At 43.1% G+C, this 17,379-nt stretch overlaps 1 protein-coding gene across 2 annotated transcripts in view; it reads left to right on the plus strand.

Annotated features, from left to right (window-relative positions):
- The window catches only part of NUSAP1 (nucleolar and spindle associated protein 1), a 151,465-nt gene extending 135,037 nt beyond the window's left edge, over positions 1-16,428 (plus strand). For both annotated transcript variants that reach the window (XM_029598610.1, XM_029598609.1), the window contains 2 exons: positions 1,683-1,782; positions 16,183-16,428. In XM_029598610.1, coding sequence (XP_029454470.1) covers positions 1,683-1,782; positions 16,183-16,270 — 188 coding nt within the window. In that variant the 3' untranslated portion in view covers positions 16,271-16,428. The remainder of the gene's footprint in view (positions 1-1,682; positions 1,783-16,182) is intronic.
- Positions 16,429-17,379: the final 951 nt, after the last annotated feature.

The raw sequence follows: 17,379 nt of genomic DNA on the forward strand, positions 1-17,379 counted from the left end.
CCTGCGTCAATTTGAGAACGGTCTGTTGCTCCATATTACTTATACCCAGTGATTCTCGCTTACCTTCCATCTCAGAATCAGGCAGTGTTCCTTTTTCCTTCTTTCTGAGAGGCTTTGAAGTCCTCTCCAGATCCCCGATGTAGCAAAAAAAGAATCACACACTTCTTAAATGTTCAGGACTTTACAAAATTCATTAAAATTTTAACAATAGAACAGAGACTTAATCGGAGGGGGTGGCACCTGGAGCTCCAGTGAACGTGATTCTGTAGGCTGTCCGCATCACATGCTCTCAAACTATTTATTTTTTAGGAAAAGCTATAATGCCAGGCTTTATACTATTGTCTTTAAAAAAAAAATAAATGGTAATTTTTATAGAATATGTAGGCTAAGCTTGATTTCTGAGTGGTGTGCTTTTGACTGCTTTGCTGGTTGTAATTTTTGTTTTCTGAGTGAAGGATTGATTTAGTTTTATGTGCCTTCATTTTATGATTAATGTATTTTAACTGGTTTATGTTTTAATTAACATTTTGGAAGTCACCTAGATACTTTGATTGGACAGGCATCTCATAAATGTCATAAACATTGATTTATACAACAATGAACAAAATGATTGATGCTAGCCTTATGCAAAAATGATTGGGACAGTCATAAATGGGAGGCCAGTTTGTTGGGCAATTGTTCACTGTTTGGATTCACAAATTATTGGGGTTCCTGAAACTATATTTATATTTGACTGTCCTAACCACAAGGGCAATGTTACAAAATTAAAACTTCATCTTTATTAATAGCTTTCATCATAGTACATAAAATAAATGAGCTGTTATATGAGTACAATATCAAGTATACATGGGATAATATGCAATATTAAAAATTCCCTAGCTTAACTGATTGGAATCTTAACTTAGTTCAACATGAAATACAAAAATGTCATGAACTTAATACAAAGAATCCAGATACATTTGGCATACAAAAGAGTTCAGTGTCACAAGCTTGATACAAAAAATAATTAAGCACAGTGCTTAGAGGTGTGCAGGCTTGATGGAAATTAAACCAAACTCCAATCTTCCCATTTATTATAATCAAATGTCCATGGTGTGAAGGTATTATCCCCAACAAAGGGATGTTCTATGATGAAAGCTATTAATAAAGATGTAGTGTTAGTTTTGTAACATTTCACAATGAATCTATACATTAGTACTTTTCTCCCTTGGGTTTGTTTGTTTGTTTACCTATCTAGTGAGCACTATATACACATTCACATTGCCTGGGTTCTTATATTTACTATGTATATATTTATATTTGACTGTCCTAACCACAAGGGCAATGTTACAAAGTTAAAACTTCATCTTTATTATATGTATATATATATTGCGCATAAAAAATACTTAACTAGTGCAGAGCTTGCTTAGAGGTTTGACACTGCATCAAGGAATGTTTCACAGACAACAGCTAGATAGGCATCTGTTTCATTTCCACAGCCCCCCCAAAATGAACCAGGAAATCGCTACTCTATGTACTCTAGTTTCACAAGTTGTAAATAAACATGGCACAGGAAACTTAAACCTTTCACTTTTTTTTTTAAAGCCTCCACATTCTGTCAAATGTTCAAGATGAGAAATTAGTGTAAAATATCTATAAACTAAGAAATAAATTAAGCTTGGACCTTTTATTTTACATTGTAGGAAAATTAAAACCTTGGAGAAACTCTCAGGAAAACCCTGATGCCTTGAATAAATCTGCAAGTCTTAAGAAGGATTACAAACAGCACCGTCTCCAGACCAGGTAATTATAGATTTTTACTATCTGATTAAGTTTGTAGAGGCCTCCTTCAGCTACCTGTGTCCATAATATTTATAGAAATGCTGTGAAGAGATGCAGTAGGAGCATATGGTATTAGAGCTGATACTTCATTAAAAGTACTAAAGCAGGCAAGCAGACAAAACAAAAACAGAAAATGGCAGCAGCATGCAACCATACTCTTTCCCTGCTCAGCTTTATTGTCCTGTGTTCTCCCTCAAAAGTAAATTGGTTTCACTGAAAAACTCATATGCAAAAGAAAGAATGTCATAATCACGACCCAGGTGGTTCCTTTTCATGGGCAGAGACTGAAAGTAATTTAGTGAAACAATTTTTTCACCTAGACCAGATGTTCTACACCCCAGGGTTCTGAAAGAACTTATTGAAATTTCAGACATTACTAGTAACTTGTAACATATCATTAAAATTGTCCATTGTACCTGAGGACTGGAGTGTGGCCAATGTAACCCCAATATTTAAAAAATGCTCCAGGGGTGATTCAGGAAACTATAGACTGGTGAGCCTGACTTCAGTGCCAGGAAAAACTGTGGAAACTATTCTAAAGATCAAAATCACATACAGGTCTATCCAGTACCGAGCGGTAAGAAGAGCTGCGTTAGTGCCCAGCGCACCCGCGGTTGCCGCACGCACAGTGCAACTCACCTACCGCTCGATCCTGAACTATAATTTCATGCAAATGTAAACCGCGTCTAAGAAGGGTCCGTGAAGTGTTAGGCCCGCGCAACCCATTTTACTGGATAGAGTGCCTATACAGTATCCTGGGTGCGCGGGCCTAACGCTTCACGCCACGCTGGTATCTGTCATTTCAAATGTCATTTGAAATGACAGATACCAGGAAGTCGGGACTGCCAGTCCCCCCTCCCCTCCTCCCGAAGCAGGGCACGAAAAGCAGCCTTGCTCCGGGAGGAGGAGAGAAGGGACTGGCAGTTCGAAGCAGCGAAGCGACTTACTTTTTGCAGCCCCCTCCGGACATCGGACGACCTCTCCTGCCTCCAGCTGCTCGCGAAGATGGACGCCTGCAAAAAGTAAGTCGCTTCGCTGCTTCACACTGTCAGTGTCTCTTCTTCCCTCCTCCCGGAGCAAGGCTGCTTTTCACGCCCTGCTTCGGGAGGAGGGAAGAAGAGACACTGACAGTGTGAAGCGGCGAAGCAACTTACTTTTTGCAGCCCCTCCGTGACGTCACGACGTTTGGCGTTACGGCATGTGACGTCACGTCTTGAGCAGCCAATTGCATGCACAGGGGCCGCTTTCCCCCATGCAGGCGTCCATCTTCGCCGGGAGGCAGGGGAGCCACGATCTGTTCCTGCTGATGGCCGGAGGGCTGAAAAAAAAAAGTAAGTCGCGCAGCGGGAGGCAGGAGAGGTCCTATGTCCGGAGGGGCTGCAAAAAGTAAGTTGCTTCGCTGCTTCACACTGTCAGTGTCTCTTCTTCCCTCCTCCCGAAGCAGGGCGCGAAAAGCAGCCTTGCTCTGGGAGGAGGGAAGAAGGGGCTGGCAGTACGAAGCGGCGAAGCGACTTACTTTTTGCAGCCCCCTCCAGACATCGGAGGGGGCTGCAACGTTTTTTTCGCTTTTTTTTTTTTTTTTGCTTCGGGAGGAGGGGAGAGGACTGGGGCTGCCCCGGAGACCGGCACCCATAATCGCGGCTGGGGCAGGTGAGCGGGGGCTGGGGGAAAGCTTGCCGCCTACCCTTACCCCTGCCTCTACTGCAGGGGTAAGGGTAGGTGGTAAGTTAGCAGGTTAAACGCGCGACAAAACGGCAGGGAAAAATAGCGATAGTCGGGGCGCGGGTTACGGGATGCTAGGGAATAGCTAATTCGCTCGTTTGCATGCAATATACATGCCGCATGCGGAAGGGGTTGCCCGGGGATTTTAGGACGCGGTAGGAGTAGGTTAAAGGGGATTCGGGATCGCAGGAAGGGCTAACGCGGCCGGAAAGTGAGTAAAATGCAGGTTAGGAGCGGGGTAAACGCGGCCATAATTTACTGGATAGACCTGATAGATAGACATGGTATAATGGATCACAGCCAGCATGGATTTACCCAAGGGAAGTCTTGCCTCACAAAGCTACTTTTTTTTTTGAAGGGTTAATAAACATGTGGATAAAGGTGAACCAGTAGATATACCGGTATACTATATTTGGATTTTCAGAAGGCATCTGACAAAGTCCCTCAGAGGCTTCTAAGAAAATTAAAAAGTCAAGGGATAGGAGGTAATGCCCTTCTGAGGATTGCAAATTGGTTAAAAGACAGGAAACATTTGAGGATTATAACTAAGTGATCCCATTGTATGGGCAGGACCAAGCTAGATGTCTGATCCACCTTAAAACCCCACAGAGAGTGAGACCTCTGTGGGTGGGACCTTGCTGGGACAGGGGAGCGTCCTAAGGGCAGAACCAGCTGGGACAGAATAAGAGAATAAACCCGCTGTGTTTGGGAGGGCCCTCTTCCCCACCCCTGTCTCCATGAGAGGTAGCTCCTGTTAATCCATGCTGACCCAGACCCCAGGGAGTGGGGAAATATACTGCAATATAAGCAGTTATTATATTCTTGAAGTACTGTGAACTTGAATAAAACTTACCTGCATTCGAAAAGGCTGGAATAAGTATTTTTGTGCCTCCAACCTGGGAAACACTGCTCGGTCTCCAAAGGTTTTAAGGTAAATTTTAAATATATGCTGACGATATGCAATTCCTGATCATACCCAGATCAGTCCAGACCAGTGGGATATGCATTCCCACCAGCAGATGGAGGCAGAGAACAAAACTTTGAGGCACTGCTATATACCAAGTGTGCTACCTGCAGCTCCTCTGTATTTCTCTGTCTCCAGCAGATGGTGGTGTTGCATACCTGCAGCTCTTGGCTGAGTTATTTGGAGTTGCATTTGCTCCCCGACGTGCCAGGTTCCGTCTTTGGGCCATCCCTTGGGTGGAGCTGGGCGAATGGGGGGTTGGATACCCCTGGCAGTGATAGCCTAAGCATCCCGGGACCCCCAATAGCCAGAGGACTGGCCTCCTCAGCAGTCCCAAAACCTCCCTCCAGATGACCGCTGGCTCAGGGAAGTATCCCCGTTGGGGAATTCTTGTTTTTTCTTTCTGATTTTTATTAAGTTGAGGGGGGCGGGGGGGAGAGGCTATCCCTTTTATTTTTTTGAGCTCAGCAGCATTGCCGGGTGAATCAGTCTGCTCGACAGGGAACCTGGACCAGGGCGGAAGCAAACCACCAGATAACATTTTCTGGAGCTCCATGCGATACAGTATGTCCTATTCGCATTTCAGGATTGCCTATCCAATAAGGTAATCCTAATTCAAACAGACAACCAGGCAGCGATGTGATATCTCAACAAGCAATGGGGCACAGGCTCTTACCTGCTGTGCCAGGAGGCGGCGCAGATCTGGGCCTGGGCTCTCTCCCATTCCATGCTGCTGAGAGCAACTTACCTGGCAGGCATAGACAATGTGATGGCAGACCATCTCAGCCGGACCTTTCATCCCCTCGATTGGGCCCTAGATCCCACTGTAGCGAACAGAATTTTCCACCAGTAGGGTCGCCCGCACATAGACCTCTTTGCATCAATTCACAACCGCACAGTAGATCAATTCTACTCTCTACACCGCAGCCGCAAGTCACCACCGATGGATGCCTTCGCCTACTCGAGGAACATGGGTCTTTTATACGCATACTCTCCTATTCCACTCATCAGCAAGCCTCTCGTGAAGTTATGACAAGACTGGGGCACAATGTTCCTCATAGCCCCATACTGGCCACGACAGGTCTGGTTTCCCATCCTACGCGACTTCTCAGTCCAGCAGCCAATTCGCCTGGGCACAGATCCAACTCTAATAACACAGAACGGGCTGTTGCGTCAACCGAATCTCTACTCTGTCTCTGAGGCATGGATGTTGAAAGGTTGATTCTACAATCCCTTAACCTTTCTAACTATGTGTCCCAGGTCCTCGTAGCTTCATGGAAGCCTTTTCTACTAGAAAATCTTATTGTTCAAAGTGAAAAAGATTCTCCTTGTGGTGCATGTCAAAAGAAATAGATCCCTTTTCCTGCCCCACAACAAGATTCCTGGACTACCTAGACTTAGTTTTTTGGGTACTTACCAGGTTCTTATGGCCTGGATTGGCCACTGTTGGAAACAGGATGCTGGACTTAATGGACCCGTGGTCTGACCCAGTATGGCAATTTCTTACCTATGGCACCTCTCAGAGACAGGTCTACAAAATTCCTCCATCCGAGTACATATAAGTGCCATAGTCGTTTACCATAAAAGTATAGGAGATGCCCCAATTTTGGCGCAATCCCCTTGTAGGGCACTTTATGAGAGGCTTACTCCAGCTGAAGCCTCCACTACGTCCCCCAATTGCAGCATGGGACCTCAATGTTGTGCTAGCAAGGCTCATGTGACCTCCGTTCGAGCCACTACACTCCTGCGAGCTCAGACATATCACTTGGAAAATGATCTTCCTAGTGGCTATAACATCGGCTTGCAGAGTCTGAGCTACAGGCACTGGTAACATATCCACCTTATACCAAATTTCTCCATGATCGTGTGGTACTCTGCACTCACCCTAAATTTTTGCCAAAGGTAATTTCTGATTTCCACTTAAATCAATCCATAATACTTCCTACTTTTTTCCAAAACCTCACTCACACCCAGGTGAGCGGCACTGCATTCCTTGGACTGTAAGCGTGCGCTCGCCTTTTATTTGGACTGCACTACAGCCCATAGGAAGTCCACCCAACTTTTTGTCTCTTTTGATAAGACCAAGCTGGAAGTTCCGGTGGGCAAGCAGACCCTGTCCACCTGGCTGGCGGGCTGTATTACTTTCTGCTACCAGCAAGCAGGCCTTCCGATACAAGGACATGTGAGAGAGCATTCAGTAGTGATACACATGAACAACAAATGTGGCCATGGATTACATAAACAAGGAAGGAGGGTTCGGTTCCCGAAGGTTGTGCAGAGAGGACATACAGATTCTAGAATTGACAGAGGCGTAGTCAATAATCTTACAAGTGACTTACATGCCGGGGGTAGCAAACGTGGAAGCAGACAGGCTCAAGGGGGCTACATCAAGGGGTGGCGGACAGTCTCTTTGCAACATGAGGCACGCCATGCATGGACCTTCTTGCAACAAAACACAACAGGAAAAGAGGGCAGGTTTTGATCCATCTACCAAAACCCAAAGAGATTCTCGCAGATGCGTACCTCATTCCCTGGGTGGGGGACCTATTCTACATGTACTGTCAGATACCGCTGATTGCCCAAATAATTCAGAAATGCATCAAGGTTGAAGCAGTTTTCATTTTCATTGTTCCAGCTTGGCTGAGGCAGCCATGGTACATCTATCTAGTTCAACTTTTAATTCATCCACCAATTTTCTTAGGGAACAGTGCAGAGCTACTGCCACAAGAGGGGGGGAACTCTTCTGCATCCTGTCATCCTTCCTACATCTGATGGCATGGAGATTGAGAGGAGGGTACTAAACCGCCTCCAACTACTGCAGGGGATTCAGGACATTCTTGTCTCGGCTAGGAAGCCGTCGACAAGGAAAACTTATGCATTAATATAGCAGTGATACCTTTGCTGGTGTGAGGCAAAGATCATTGACCCGTTCTCTTGTACTCTGAATTGCTGTTGTGAATAATGTATGCAGATATTCCAACAGGATTAGCATCATCTTCTATCCAAGTACATTTAGGTGCGATAGTGGCGCATCACTTTCCGAGGGGATGAATGCTCCTTTTCCACCCATGCATTGGTATCTCGATTCATGAAAGGACTTCTACAGATTCGACCACCAGTCATCAAGCCTCCAATCACTTGGGATATAAACATGGGGCTGGAAAAGCTGATGCTCCCACTCTTCAAGACCCTAGAAAAATTGCTTCTGACGTATCTAACTTGAAAAGTGGTGTTTCTGGTTGCAGTGCCTTCAGCGAGACAGGTTAGTGAGCTTCAGGCACTTGTGCACTATCCTCCATACTTGCAGTTTCATCATGATAGTTATTTTGCGTATGCATCCATCCTTTTTGCTAAAAAATTGTATCTGCTTTTCAGCTGAACCAGACAATCATGCTGCCTACATTCTTTCCAAGGCCACATAATGACAGAGAGAGATTACTACACACCTTGGACTCTGAGAGCCTTAGCTTACTACAAGAAAAGAACCCAAACAAACAAGTGGGCATCCCAACTGTTTGTGTCATTAAACCCATATGCGATGGGTATATGAGTGGCAAAGAGAACTTTAGCAAACTGGATAATTCAATGCATTCAATTTTGCTACTTGTTGTATTCTACTAAGCTAAGGGGCTCTGTTAAAGCACATCAGATTACAACCACTGCAGTTAGTATCCTTCATTGATACATAATTCCGAACCATGTGCTTCTGAGTGACTGTTTGCTTTCCCCGATGATCTAGTTTATAAGCTGCTCCATCTCCTTTTTTAAAGCTTAGTGCCAGCAGCCTGGTTCCAAATTAGTTTAATGTGGAGTCCATCCTTTCTGAAAAGCCCCACCCTTCCTAACAAACTTAAAGCCCTCTTCCCTGCACCATTTTCTCATCATGCACTGAGATTCCAGAGCTCTGCCTGCTTCTGGGGTCTTGTGCATGGAATAGGAAGCATTTTTGAGAATGCTAGCCTGGAGGTTCTGGATTTCAACTTTTATCTAAGAGCCTAAATTTGGCTTTCAGAACTTCCCTCCTTTTCAGTTGCCAACAGAAAGGGTAAGGTAGCCTTTAAAGCTTCAATAGATTGTTGGGTTAAGAAAGCATTTGGTGTATATTGCTAAGGGTTTATCACTTCTCAGAGGTCTTTGGCCCTATTGAACTAGAGCACAGGCTTCATTGTGTGCAGAACATTGGTGTGTCTGAAAATCTGCAAGACAGCTACTTGGTGTTCTTGCTTTCCGTTACAAAGCATTATTGTTTGGTTGTTCAAGCCAGAGATGATGTGTCTGGCTCTGACATAATGAAAGTGAGGCTAGCAGTATCCTACCCAGTCTGAGGGATCTCCTTGGTACATGCCAGGTGTCTGGATTGATCTGTCTGGACAAAGAGGAAGGAGACATTTTAGTTTTAACTGCTGATTTTTGTTCCTTGAATCCTGCCAGTCTAATCCTGGACTGTTATATTTTCCTTTTTCTCGTTGGTTCTATTAAGTGACACTGTAATTCTGAGTTCATGGTCTGTTGAGCTGGTTCATTTAACCAGTCTCCCAAAGTTAGGGAGGAGCGATAGTGATTGTCTCCCTTATAAAACCCCTCAATTGAGGGAATAGGGAAGAGTTGTATTTAGCTTTTATAAAGACTAGGGTGAGTCTGGGTGATGGCAGTGAACCAGTTCAGTCTCCATCTACTTGGAAGGGGAGCATAAACACAGGCTTCTGGCAGGACTCAGAGGAAATTAGCAGGTAAGATTAAATTTCTCCATTTATGCACAGGCTTGTAATGTCAGAGCATTGATGGCCCATCTGTGGGCAGCCACTATTGAGGAAATATGCAGGGCTGCACTGTGGACATCAAGTTAACACATTTACATTTGTTATTGTTTTGATATAGACTCCTAGTGTGGCAGATTTGGCAGTCCAGTGTTTCCAGACCAATTCCAGCCTTCTCTGACTATTTTATTTTTTGCCTTCCTGTGTTTAAAATAAAAAATGAAAATGGGAGCTGCTACCCACCAAAAATGTTGTTCAACCCTGTGGGTAATTTTTTTTTTTTTTTTTTTGTGGCATCAACCCTTAGCTAGAGAGTCCAAGTTGTGATTCTCCTTGTCTTTGAAGAAAGCAGATGTTTATCAATCACACTTTCCCATCCTCTTCCTCTGGAGTTTGACTTATTAGCTTAATAGAACTGAGGCATGCTATGCAGGAACAGCTCTGTATGCCTAGAAGGTCCTTGAGGTTTATCCTTGAAAGTGTTCATGTGGGTGCCATTAGATATCATACAGTTAGGGGAATCAACAGTCTTGAAAGAACACCTCAATGGGGTGACACCATCATGCGGTACAACACAGAGCTGTCTTTCAGTCAGTTAAGGTTTTTGGGTATTGAGCATGCGCTGAAGTTCCCACATGACTGAAGGTTCCAGAACTCTTCAGTCTCTCTCCATCTGCGCTTCACACAGATATAGAATTGTCTCATTATTTCTTCAGAACTCTCTTAATCTAATCACTCTTAGCGCCAAACAAAAAAAGCACTTTTCGGTGCTACCATGGTCTCCTGTCTTGTCAGGTTTCAAATATAGCTCATGTAGACACATAATGTCCATCATGGACCGCCACAATTATTATTTGTGCCTAGGTTCAGAATATGACCAGGCAAATGGTCAGGACTGCGGCCGCAAAATAGCCCCTGACAAGTAGTACCCCCTCTGGCAGCAGCTGCAGTACAGAGGGGAAAGAGAGGAAGTCCTCTTGCACTTCATTCAGCAAGGAGGACAACTCCTAAGCTAAAAAGCTCTGTACAGAGTCTCAAGGACCAGCAGAGAGGCCAAGTGTGTCTGAAGCGTTGCGCCCTTCTTAGAGCATTCAGCGGCAAAAAAGTGCTGAAACAAAAAGCATCCATGCACAAAAGTTGTAGGCAGCACCTCAACAAGCACTGTATGACATACACAGGACAAACAAGTGCTCCCTCCTCCATGACACATGGCTACGACTCAGGAGAAGGACCCGGCCCACAGCACACACATGACACAAAGTTCACCGCACAGCGATAATGGAAGCAAAACATCCAAAGAAAAGCACGGAAGCTGAGAAGGATCAGAGACACACCACACTAAGCCACCATTTCGATCCAGATCTTCTCACTCAGACATCAACCACCCCCAATACCACAAAGAGGCATGGTGGAAGATATCTTACAGGCAGCAATACCTCCGCCCAGGTTACCTTTGGGCACCTATCCGACCTTCAACCTGTTGTTTTCCCTACCTATTCTATGGCAATAGGGGTTCAGTCTTTAAGCTCCAAATCCGATCAGCTCAATAATTCTATATCAAGACCACCGAGCTTGGAGTCTGATGAAATTTTAGTCCCTGAAGAGGATGTTCCTCCACTACCTCTGGGACAAAGATCATAATAAGCAGTCAAACAGATTAGAAAAAAAAATCTCACACTCTCTAATCTTTTTCCTGAAGTACCACCTCCATCTTTTCCACCCGCATATCAGATTCTCTCACCAGTAGGTAAGATAATGCTGGGGGTACCACCACTGCCTATTTCTTCCTTTCCTTCTTCTGTGCCAGCCTCACCTCTACCAGAAGTTACCTCCTCCTCCCATTCTGTCCTTAGAACATTCACTGCTGACATACCTTCCATTGGATCATTCACCAGGGGAGTCTCCAAGCAATTCCACAGGATTACTATGTGAAACCCCTGAAGAACTACCGGAGTACACATCAATCCCAGAGGATCTAATTTCAAGTTTGTGGAGAAAATGGGTTCTGCCTTCAAATTAGAGGTGAGAAAGGAGCCAGACCCACAAGCAGAGGTCATTGGGCTACTAAAAATCTTAGAAATCCCAGCAGAACCTTTGACTCTACATCTCACAACATGCTCGACATGGTACTATTAAAGAAATGGGAAACCCCTTTCTTGGGACAAGTAATGGCTAGAAAGGTTGACTTTTAAAATTTCGATTAAAAAAAAAAAATCCCCCGGATCTGGAGTCTTACAACTACCACTCAGCTCCATAGTAGTTGAATCAGTAATGAAAAAAGCTAAAAAGACAAGACTGCATTCTAGTATGCCATAAAATAAAGCCCACAAACTGTTGGATGGCTTCGGCATGAAGGTCTTCCAAGGGACCATGTTAACTGCAAGAATAAACATCATCAGTTCATCATGGTTCAATTCCTGTGTGACTATGTGCAAAATCTGAAACCCTCTATATGGCCAGTCTGATGAGCAAATTGTACCCCCAACCTCTCTACGATTCAGAGGAAGGTCTATGACCACCTTTGCTTAGTTGATGAAGTGTACAGCCAGAATATCAGTGGCTTCTATAGGTGCATGCAAGTGGCATAAGGGAAGATGTTCATTAAAAGCTTGCTGACCTTCCTTGCTTAGGAGACCATTTATTTGGAGAAAGAATTAAGAGAAATTTGCTCAACTAAAAGAGCAGAACTTGGTTATTTACTCTTTATTAACACAGAGTGAACCGGGGGGGGGGGCACAATAACTGATGCTACTTCCCTCAGTTTAATTGTCCCTAAGATCACTGAAGACAGACAATTCCGGTTATACTAACCTTACCATCTTCCGCATTCCATCAACAGCAAACCGCTTAGCAACAGGGCACCAGACCAACCGTCAATCACTGAAGTCACAAGCACAATCCCCCACAAGACTACCACAAGCCTTTTAACCAGTTTGTCACCACAGCCAGTAATTCTGATAAGGGGAAGAATTCAGAACTTCCTTTGTTCTGGTCCTTAAAATCATCTGCACAGGTTACCATATCAATTTCTTTCACCAACTAAAGTTACCATATTCAATACTCCCACCCCCAAATCCTGACTATGTAGAACTCCTAACTCGAGATATGCAAATTACTCCAACAGAATACTATATGGAAGATACTATCCCAAGATTACTACAAGTACTACCCTGTTTTCTTGCGGATGAGGAAGTAATGGGAGTATCTTTTGTCCATTTCTCAATTTCAGATCATTGAACAAGCATCTACATCTTGAAAAGTTCAGAATGACATTGCTGATCACCATATTGCTCTTCATCCTGCCCAACAACTGGACTTGCTCTCTTGACCTAAAGGATATATATGCATATATCCCAATCAACCCTTCGTGTTGGTGCTACCTCTGCTTCAGATTCTCAGATTCACTACCAATACAAGGTCTTCCCTTTTTGGACTCTTCTCCGCCCCAAACATCTTCATGAAATGCCGTGGTTGTGGCACATCTACGTCATTCTGGGATACACCATTTTCTTTATCTCAACAACTGGTTAATAGTATGCATTTGTTCAGTGCTACTATGTTCTCATAGCAAGATGACAATTCTCGGCCAGGAACATTTACACGCTCTCGTCAACTATGAGAATTCAATGTTACACCCAACACAACTCCAGTTCATAGGAACACAAATAGACTTGATCGGATTTGAAGCTTTTCTCCCATACAAGAGGGCTCTCAAACTTCACATCTTGGCAAAAAGACTTCTGCATCACAAGACAATAGCATTTCACAATATATTGGTAATACTTAGCCACATGATATAGTCCCCTTAACCTAATTCTATATGCTTCAGTTGCAGTGGGGCCTAAAAAGCCAATGGTTCCTTCAACTCCTATCATCATAGATTCATAAATTTGGTAAGTGGTATAAGACATAAAATGGTTGCTGTAGCCAAACGTATTGGAAGAAGGCTCCCCCTTACATCCAATTACACACCAACTCATGTTAATGGATGCTTCCACACTGGGTTGGGGTGCTTGCCGCCTCCAGTTCAAAAGCACAAGCCTTTGGAATTGCATGCTCTATCATTCTACTGGAACTCAGAGCCATGTGAAACGGTGTCAAGGTATTTGTACACTCAAGGGAACGGCTTTGATCTACACAGACAACCAAGTGGCTATGTTCTATGTCAACAAACAAGGTGGCACGGGATCATGGCCCCTCCTGCGAAGAGGCCTTACAAGTATAGAACTGGGTGGTTCATGCCAATGTAACTCTACAAACCACATACTTACCAGGCATTGTGAACATGGAGGCGGACTGCATCAGCAGAATGTTTCACCCACGACAGTGATCTCTGGTGCAGAGAGTAGCCAACAACTTGTTCTTCTGATGGGGTTAATCCTGGATAGATGTGTTCACTGTGTCTGCTCGATTTGACCCAGCCCCCACATAGAGGTGCTAGACACGTTTCTGATGTCCTGGAGTCTACTCTACATGTTTACTTGCTCCTACTAATCCCCAAAACAGTGCAAAAATGTATACAAGATCATACCAAGATGATTCTAGTTGCCCCTGCTTGGCCGAGGCAGCCATGGCATGCATATCTCGTACAGTACTCAACCTTCCCTCCACAATACCTCAGGAGCAACTCAGATCTATTAATGGAGGAGGAGGAATGCCTTCTCCATCAGTTACATGCAAATCTAAATCTTGCACTTGAATGTTGAACATGTGACCTTAATGCACTGGAACTTACTGCAGTCCATTAAAGATGTCTTCCTATCAGCTGGAATTACACATTTTAATTGGCATCACTATTCAAATTGGTGCATGCACCATTCACTGGACCCATTCACCTGTGAACCCAGAAACTTACTTTCTAATATTCACCATCTTTCTCTAACTGGACTAGCAACCACTTCAGTGAGATTGTACCTAAGTGCCATAATGGCATATCATAATCAGGAAAACGGAGTTCCAATTTCCACACACCTACTAATTTCCTGCTTCATGAAGAATCTTCATCTATGACCACCAGTTAAAAATCCCCAGTTCCTTGGTATATCAACATAATCCTATCTCTAATGAAGCCTCCATTTCAACCCTTGGATTCGATCTCACTGAAATTCCTCACCTAGAAAGTAATCCTGGTGGCAGTAACCTCTGCATGCCGAATAAGCGAGATCCAGGCCATAGCCTACTTTCCATCCTATCTCTAATTCTTCCACGATAAAGTGGCACTTCGTCCCCACCCAAAGTTCTTACCAAAAGTGGTATCATCATTCTACTTAAATCAGAACATCTCACTACCAATGCTTTTTCTCAAAACCACACAAGAATGAATGAGAAAACCTACACACTCAATTGCAAACTAGCTTTAGCTTACTATTAAAAAAAAAAAAAAAAAAAAAAAAAAAGTCATAGAAAAGGATTTAACTTCCTGTGATCCTAAAAGACTAGGTATCCCACTGACAAAACGTAAACACTCTAACTGGATCACGTCCTGCATCAAGCACTGCTATGCTGCATATTCCCTCTACCTCCCAAACCCAGTGGGGCTACATAAAGTTTGTGCCACAGTGGCAGCAATTGCACACTTGAATAATATATAGAAGACATATATATGCAAAGCCGCCACCTGATCAGCTATTCACACCTTCACCTCACATTACTTCCTAGATAAAGCAGCCGCAGCTGACAGTTCAGTTCAGTAGGAGCAGCTGTCCTCAACTTCGCCACTACATCTTAGCATTCTGTCCATGAAGAAGTCTGGGTTGCAAAAAAAAAAAAGCAAAAGAAACTAAGCAAAAAACATTTCATTGCAACCCTCAGCTTGGGCCTCCCCAAGCCTGCTTATCTTCGGGGAAAAAAGCAAGTTATGCTTACCATAAAGGGTGTTTTTTCATAGATAGGATGCATTAGCCATGCGAAACTCGCTCCTCCTTCCTGGACAGTAACATCTGGAACTGAATCAACTAGCTTTGTTTTTGGCTGAAGAGAGTTCTGGAGCCTCCAGTTGACTGGGAATGCCCACGCATGCTGAATACACAAAATCTTTTAACTGCCTTTGTGCCACCTGAGGACATCACCCTATTGAGACTGGCTAATCATCCTGCTATCTATGGCAGTTAATGGTAAGCAAAACTTGCTTTTACAAGTAACATTTCATTTTACTGTGAAGGATATCTTCCCACCACTTTTTCATAACAATGGATGCTGTGTGAGTATGTCAGGTGAACAAATATAAAATGAATATTTTTTTTGCCTGAACTTTTGAAATCTTGAATTTTATTTTTTAATGTTTCAACAAATTTTATTATTTTTACAAACAGTATATCCTGTAATACAGAGATGACAATCCACTATGTAATTAAAAAATGTAAATTACCAGTGTATTATAATTGCTGTGTTAAAATACTCTTCTACTCACTGCAGAATAATTTGAGAAGGATTATGAAAAGAACTTTTCACCTGCTCCTTTTCTAAAATGTTAGTTAACAGAGCTTCATTTAAGCCATTGTTTTGCCTGCGAGAAAATCAGTCTGAACTGCAGCATCTCTCTCCCTCTGGTCCTCCTCCATGACTTGTTAAAAGCCAAATTGTAGTTAGTGACTGAACCTCTGGGAAGGAGCAGGAGCTGTTCCTCAACATTATCACAACACAATTAGGTAGAATTTTGAGAGATATATAAATCTTTTTAAATATGTATATAATTTGATTTCCCCTTTCTAAACTGTTGCTGAATTGTTATAAGAATGAGACACCATTGCTTTAAAACTCATTTGCCCTGTCTGCAGCATGATACATACCATAAATTTACATGTTTATATACATTTTTATTTAATACAGTTGTAAAACATGTCTGATACTGCCTTAGCACTATTTGTAATATTTTTCATTATGACTTGAAACTATCAACCCATGTTTTCTTCTTTTCAGAGAAGAGAGACGTGAGATACACGTGAAAGGAAGAAAACAGAATAAAGACAAAATGCTTGGAGCATATAGAGGACTAGCCATGGCTTGAAGATTACATTGGAAATGTTTTATGAATTTCTTCCCCAATTCTCTGTTTTCTGTATTTGCCCTGCTACTTTGTAAATATTGTGTTTATTTTCTATGACTTTTTTTTTTTATATGCATTTATTTGTTTATATTAAGTAGAAGTAAAATAAGTTGATTTTTCTTTTTTTTTGTTGGGAATTATTAGAAAGGGAATGGTGAATAAAAAGGAAAATGTCATAATGCTTCTGTATTGCTCCAGGGTGAGACCGCACCTTGAATACTGTGTACAATTCTGGTCACAGCATCTCAAAAAAGATATAGTTGCGATGGAGAAGGTACAGAGAAGGGCGACCAAAATGATAAAGGGGATGGAACAGCTCCCCTATGAGGAAAGGCTGAAGAGGTTAGGGCTGTTCAGCTTGGAGAAGAGATGGCTGAGGGGGGATATGATAGAGGTGTTTAAAATCATGAGAGGTCTAGAAAGGGGTAATGTGAATCAGTTATTTACTCTTTCAGATAACAGACTCCATGAAGTTAGCATGTGGCACATTTTAAACTAATCAGAGAAAGTTCTTTTTCACTCAACGCACAATTAAACTCTGGAATTTGTTGCCAGAGAATCTGGTTAGTGCAGTTAGTGTAGCTGTATTTTAAAAAAAGGATTGGATAAGTTCTTGGAGGAGAAGTCCATTACCTGCTATTAATTAAGTTGACTTAGCAAATAGCCACCGCTATTACTAGCACAGTAACATGGAATAGACTTAGTTTTGGGGTACTTGTCAGGTTCTTATGACTTGGATTGGCCACTGTTGGAAACAGGATGCTGGGCTTGATGGACCCTTGGTCTGACCCAGTATGGCATGTTCTTAAGAGCTAGACCAGTGTTTCCTAACCAGTGTGCTTTTAGATCTGATCAGGTGTGCCATGAAAAGCAACCACTCCCTCATCCTCAGATGCAGACCAACGTCTGGGCCCTATTTTCCGTACCTCACAGCAACAAGAACAACAACAGTAATGGCTCTTAAACATGTAGTGGCTCCTTTTTGAGAACATGTGTAATCATGTATTTCACTTCTTCCTAACTGCAGTGTGAACCATGGAGTGTAGTATTTAAAGGGTAGCATGCAAGGT

The sequence above is a fragment of the Rhinatrema bivittatum genome, chromosome 4 (assembly GCF_901001135.1).
Source record: "Rhinatrema bivittatum chromosome 4, aRhiBiv1.1, whole genome shotgun sequence".
Lineage (NCBI taxonomy): Eukaryota > Metazoa > Chordata > Amphibia > Gymnophiona > Rhinatrematidae > Rhinatrema > Rhinatrema bivittatum.